Genomic DNA, 6,974 nt, shown 5'->3' on the forward strand with positions numbered 1-6,974 from the left:
TGCTGAAAAATAAATGGTCATGTACAAAATTGAGGGCAGGGGGGGGTCCAAAAATCGTATACTAGGACAGACCCATTCCATTTGTTTTGTTCGTTTCTCACTGACCGATCGTTCAGTAAAATCGTAAACAGTTTTTTCGAGAAAAACTCGTTTAAAAAACTATCGTTTTTAAATCTTTTGGAAAATTTGTTCATTAAGTAAAAAACCGAACGATTTCAATCGTTATCTTTTAAAACACAGTAGTTTTTTTCATTTCTCTAAACAATCCAAGTTGTTCGTTATTTTTCTGAGCAACCCTATAGTTAACGAAAAATTTTGTTCGTTCAAAAAAACTATGTCCATCTCTAGCAAGTAAATGATATTGGCAATATGGATTGCCACTAGCCAGGCATACATTATTAATTTTAAAAAATAAACATCAGCAATTTCGTCACCAATAATCTTGCAGAGATACGTACACACCTTCTATAATTCATGTTTGGTAGCTTCGTCACAACTCCATCTTTGTCATATTTTTCCACGCTAAAAAGCTGAGTTCCATTATATCCTCCTGCCAATATCATCTCAGTTTCACTAAAAATATCTATATTTTTATCTTTGCTGGTCTGTATCTGATTAACGTGAAAACGGCTGAACCAATTAGGTCTAAATTTTGTGTTGGACAGGACCCAAGGGAGGGTTATAAGTGCTCAGAATTACAAAAAGGTGTGTCAACAAATTTTCGATTTTTATGAAATTTTGAAAATCCACGGAATTAAAATAGTAAAACTTTAAATACAATGAAAAACGGCAGCTTGAAGATTAACAATTTAAAGCCAGAATTGTTTCATGGAAACGTTTTTAAAGCCCAAGGTTATATGTTTACTAACATAAATTGTACCTTATTGCTACAGAGCAGTGACGGCGTCTTCGAGAACTAAGTTTGTTGGTTAAAGTTGTCCAGGTGTTGGTGGCTACAGTGTAACGGTCAATTAGATCCGAACTAAAACATTTTAAATTACTTGGTTCTATGTAATACAGGCCACAAGCTGTATCAGAGCTGAATAAGTAACAAAATACACTGTGAAGGAAAAATTTGATAAATATTAAATTTTGGTTTCGTAAAGGCCTTACGTAACCTTGTCTGAATCTATCAGAATGATGATCAATTAAAAACTTTTGGTCATAATGAGCAGAACCAATTTTCAAATAAATCTACCTCCAAGAGTGACATGCCAAATGGAATCAGGAATAATCTTCCATTATTCAATATTCCAAATGGAATCAGGCATAATCTTCCAGGAATAATCTTCCATTATTCCATATTCCAAATGGAATCAGGAATAATCTTCCATTATTCCATTTTCCAAATGGAATCAGGAATAATCTTCCATTGAACTGTTTTCAGTATGCCACACTGAAGGTCGTCTTAATGAAGGTCGTCTTAGATCTTTGAAATTATTTGCGTCGTTCGTTTTTCAACCTACTTTTATTAAATGATTTTTGAAGCAAAAATAAAAAAAAATGCTCCTAGTCCAGGCATTTCCAAAATATGGTCTGGGTAATTTCTTAGAGAAGGATTTTTGGACCCACGCCCTTATCCCCCTTCCCCTCGCTATTATAAACTTTAAAATTATACACCTTAAATAATATTTACGAATAAAATGTGGCAAATTATTTCAGTTTAAAGACGACCTTCAACTCGTTTTGCTACTGTCATATTTCGTGGGACACCCTATATATAGAGACCATAACACTTAACTAAAACTAGGATTGGACACACGTCTAATTTTAATCCCTTTATGTACTACTATGTACCACTATGTACCACTATGTACTACCTTGTACTACTATGTACTACTATGAACCACTATTTACTACCATGTACTACTATTTACTATGTAATACAATGAACTACTATGCACTACTATGTACCACTATGTGCTACTATCAGGGGGGATGATAGTTAACTACCTGGGCCGCTGTGCTGTCTAGCCTGAGTGTACACCTAGGACAGTTTACTGATTAGGGATATTAATATCATACAGTACATACATCAAATATGCAGTACGCTTTCGGAGTACAAGTGTATGGGGAGGTTTTGTATCTTGAATTTTACTCAGTTTTCTCAGAATCGTATACTACCATGACATATTGCTCTGTAAAAGAATGCATTAGTACCTCATCGTGTAAAAATATAATCCTGCACACGATAAAAGAGCAGTGGATTTCAATAGTTAAATGGAAAACAGACTCTCCTAGCCAGATATGCAGTCGGCATTTTGAAAATATATGCTACAGAACTCTCTACTGTAAAAAGTTGTGGAACAATGCTGTACCCGGCCATAGATTTGGCTGTAACTACAGATTTTCATGTCCAAGTGATAAAGACAGACCATAATTATTCCCTGCTTTCTTCTCAATAAATTATTCAACTTCTCCAAGATAGTGCGGAAATGGGAATGAAATACAGAGAGAAATGTTACAACCTTCAAAAACGTAGAAAAAACTTGAAAAAACTGTGGAAGATCTCCAGGATACACTTAAAACTGCGTGCCAAAAATATTCCATCCGGAGAATACCATGGAGCTACTATAATGGCTTCTGTTTCTCAAATTCCTGGCGAGATTTTTCAGAGAATTGGGAAAAAAAACGTAAAATCTAATACAGAATCGAACCACCCGGCTCTAAGAACATTTGCATTAACCTTACACCTTTACTCGGCGCATGCCTACAGGTTAGTAAAGCACAGTTTAAGTTCCCTAGAAAGGCGGGGTGGGGGGGGGCCTCATACAACATGATTTTCATCCATCTTTTTAACATCAAAGATTTATCGGCAACAAACTTTTGGATAAAATCCGCGAACTTTTTTGTTTGTTTGTTTGTTCACTGTATAAAAAAAGAGAAAATATGTTCGTAATCAAGGGTGTATACAGGGGGGCAGAGTGCCCCTACCTAGACCTGTAAAGGGGGGGCGTAGCCCCCCCCCCCCTAGAACTTAGTAGAGCTATCACAATTTTAAATCTGAAAGAGTGAAGAGTATTAAAAACATTAATTTGCTGTTTTTTCTGCTAGTTTTGCTGATGGAGAGATAAAGTAGTCCTTATATGGTAATTGGACTGTATAGTGTACATTTTTTTTTGGCGCTTTGCTCATATTTTGCCCCCCCCCCCAAAAAAAAAATTATTTCTGTATACGCCCTTGTTCGCAATTGAAATATAAGATTAGTCTAGTAATCGTTGAAATAGTTTGATATTTGATATATCTTTCATTTTTAGGTTTGTTCGGAATTTTTCAGAAGATTGTTTGCCAAATGAGAGACTGGAGTGCAAAAGTTGATGAATCCCCTGGTTTCTCAAATTAAGTGTTTTCATGCTTGAAACAAAAATTGTACGACAATTTATGAATAAAAGTCTTTTAAAGTAACCAATTTTTAGTAAGATATTCCAATATTAGTTTGAATTATTAGTGTTTCCTTTATAAGTGTAGTTGGAAATAAAGAAAGGTTATTTATTTTTTAGTTAAATAAATTACGGAGATCCATGTAGCCCAAAGTTTTTGATTGAAAACTTTTTTCTGCTTAAATGAAAATAAATATTTTCAGAAATCACCCCCGAGTACTGTAATATTCAGATTGACCTTTGGAAGGGAAGTACATGGCCTATACTATACTATACTATACTATAACCTCGTTGGCTACTATGTACTACTATGTAATACAATGAACTACTATGTACCACTATGTACTACTATGTACTACTATGTACTACTATGTAATATAATGTACTACTATGTACTACTATGTACCACTATGTACCACTACGTACCACTATATACTACAATTTACTATGTACTAATATGCACTACTATGTAATACAATGTGCAACTATGAACTACTATGTACCACTATTTACTACTATGTACTACTATGTACTACTATTTACTATGTACTACTATGCATTACTATGTACTACTATGTACTTCTATATACCACTATGTACTACTATTTACTATGTACTACTTTGTAATACTATGTACTACTGTTGGCGGTCTGGGTTGCTCAACATGGGGCTTCTTACAGATCTCATTCTCATACTCATACTCATGTAATACAACGTACTACTATTTAATACTATGCACTACTATGTAATACAATGTATTACTATGTGCTACTATGTACTACTTTGGACCACTATGCACCACTATGTACTACTATGCACTACTATGTACTACTATGTAATACAATGTACAACTATGTGCTACTATGTACCACTATGTGCTACTATGTACTACTATTTACTATGTACAACTTTGTACTACTATGTAATACAATGTACAAATATGAACTACTATGTACCACTATTTACTACTATGTACTACTATCTAATATGTACCACTATGCACTACTATGTAATACAATGTACTACTATGTACTACTATGTACTATGTACTACTATTTAATATGTACTCTTTTGCACTACTATGTAATACAATGTACTACTATGTACAACTATGTACCACTATGTACTACTATGTACTACTATTTACTATGTACTACTATGTACAACTATGTACCACTATGTAATACAATGTACTACTATGTACTACTATTCACTACTATGTAATACAATGTACTACTATGTACTACTATGTACTACTATTTACTATGTACTCCTTTGCATTACTATGTAATACAATGTACTACTATGTACTACTATGTACTACTATTTACTATGTACTCCTTTGCACTACTATGTAATACAATGTACTACTATGTACTACTATGCACTACTTTGTACTACTATGTACCTGAACTATGCACTACTATGAACTACAATGCACTTTGTACAAGTACTACTATGTATTATACCTTTGTTGACTTTAAAAGTCACTATAGTAAAATAAAGAGATCCAAACATGGAGATTTCTAACATTTATTTAAAAAAACGAAAGTTTTGAAATATTTGCACATAAAGCGGAGTTAAAATTGGTTGATTTAGAAATTAACAAAGGAATTAATGATGAATATTTGTGGGTACTTCATGGGAGTGATGTAGAGCTTCATGTTGGTGGAGCAGATCAACAGGAACTGGAACAACAGGGCTTATCCAACCTAGTAGGCAGAGATCGCGGTTTTATCATGGTCCGATTTAGCGATTATGTTGTCTCTGGAAAGCATGATAAACTGGGAACCCTTTGGGTAAGCACGTCTGCTGCTAGCTGAGTATCTGCGTCATCATCATAAACGAGTCAAGAGGCTCCCTGTGTCGGAGCTGTTACTAGCTCAACTCTCCTAACCTGACTGAGCTGGGATGTGTAGAGGGGTGAGGCGGGAACGAATGAGCGGGGTTTAACATGTGGGCACTTCATGGAGGAAATAGATAAACACGTCTTGAGAAAAGGCTACGGCATTTGAGTCGGTAAAATCGTCTTCCTTATATTTCGAATTTGTGTTAACAACCTTATATTACTTTGTACTACTATGTATTATCTGTTAATTTTCTTATTCATTTCTGAAGAAAAAAATCATAAAATTTTTTTTCGTTTGGTTCCCTTTTTTTCATTATTATATTTTAATTACATCCCTGCAAAAATTTGTATAGTGTTCTTTAAATAAAACACACTAATCACAGTTTTTTTTACTCGCCCTCTATATTTATATTTACAAAATATTAAAATAATCTTGTGGATACAAACCTATTTTAACCGGGGCTTTCATTCAACTGGTTCAGTTTCTCCAAAGATAGAAGTTTTATAACTTTCTATGTCCAATCAATGCTATGTAAACCGACCTAGTGGAGTCAACCCGAAAGATAATCCGACAAAGTTTGATAAAAAAATTTAATAGTTTAAAATCATGCTTGTTTCGCTAGCTGATCTACTCGCTTAAACTATCCTAGTGTATCGAACCTTGTCATGATCTGCTTATAGGGTGATCTCAGCCATCATAATTTCTCAGACTCTCTTGGATAAAACTCTACTTCTTTTAGGGTCTCTCCTCGAAAATAACGGTGCTCTGGATAATGACGAAACGGGATTAATCCATGTAAAAGATTGCCCAGAGCTGAAAACTTTAGAATGGTGGATATCGAGATCAATGCTTGATCTTCTCTTTTTCTGAATCTCCAGATTAAATATTGCTTGTTCTCCTCTTGTTATTAATCTCCAGATTAATTAACAGATCGGGATTAAGGAGATCCCATTCTAAAGTTTTCAGCTCAGATTAATTAACAGATCGGGATTAAGGATATCCCATTTTAAGTTTTCAGCTCTGATTAGTTTTATTTTATAAACAAGTGAATATAAATGCATACAAAATTGAATAAATGGAATAATATACAAAGTTCATTACAACGAGAATAAAAATATTTTGAAGCTCATGATATAAGAAAGATGCGATAGTGTAATAATATGTTTAAAGTAAGATTTTTGCTTAGTTTCCCTCCCGGTTTAATAAACAGGGTCCTTTTTCAATTTCTATTTTTACTTTATCTAGATTCTGGGTGAATCAATCTTATTGTATCAAAAATATTAGTATGTACTAGACAGAATATAGGTATTAGAAGGTGGTATATTTTTAAGATTTTAGAAATTTATCAAATGACAGAATATTTGGGGAATTTCCCAAAAATCTAGGCATTTGGGAAATTTCCCAAATTCCTAAAGGTATTTGAGGGTGGTATATTTTTAAGATTTTGGAAATTTCTCAAATGCCTAGGTATCTTGAAAATTTCCAGTCATTTGAGAAATTTCCTAAATCTTAAAAATATACCACTTTAAAATACCTATGGGTATTTGGAAAATTTCCCGGATACCCAGGCATTTGGGAAATTTCCCAAATTATTTGAGGGTGGTATATTTTTAAGATTTTGGAAATTTCTCAAATAACAGAATATTTGTAAAATTTCCTAAAAACCTAGGCATTAGGAAAATTTCCCTGGTACACAGGCATTTGGGAAATTTATATTTTTGACATTATTGATAATTGCTATCCC

At 33.5% G+C, this 6,974-nt stretch overlaps 1 protein-coding gene and 1 long non-coding RNA gene across 2 annotated transcripts in view; one reads left to right on the plus strand and one right to left on the minus strand.

The window, feature by feature from the left end:
* Positions 1-6,100, minus strand: part of LOC111704931 (kelch-like protein 18) — a gene marked incomplete in the record, with an annotated part of 7,434 nt that extends 1,334 nt beyond the window's left edge. The window contains 2 exon segments of the mRNA XM_023477328.1: positions 881-982; positions 5,890-6,100. Coding sequence (XP_023333096.1) covers positions 881-982; positions 5,890-5,897 — 110 coding nt within the window.
* LOC111704932 (uncharacterized) lies at positions 1,963-3,405 on the plus strand. Its single transcript, XR_002765910.1, has 2 exons — positions 1,963-2,716; positions 3,258-3,405. It is a non-coding gene; the product is annotated as an uncharacterized LOC111704932 (long non-coding RNA).
* Positions 6,101-6,974: the final 874 nt, after the last annotated feature.

Source organism: Eurytemora carolleeae, unplaced genomic scaffold (genome assembly GCF_000591075.1).
Source record: "Eurytemora carolleeae unplaced genomic scaffold, Eaff_2.0 scaffold338, whole genome shotgun sequence".
NCBI lineage: Eukaryota > Metazoa > Arthropoda > Copepoda > Calanoida > Temoridae > Eurytemora > Eurytemora carolleeae.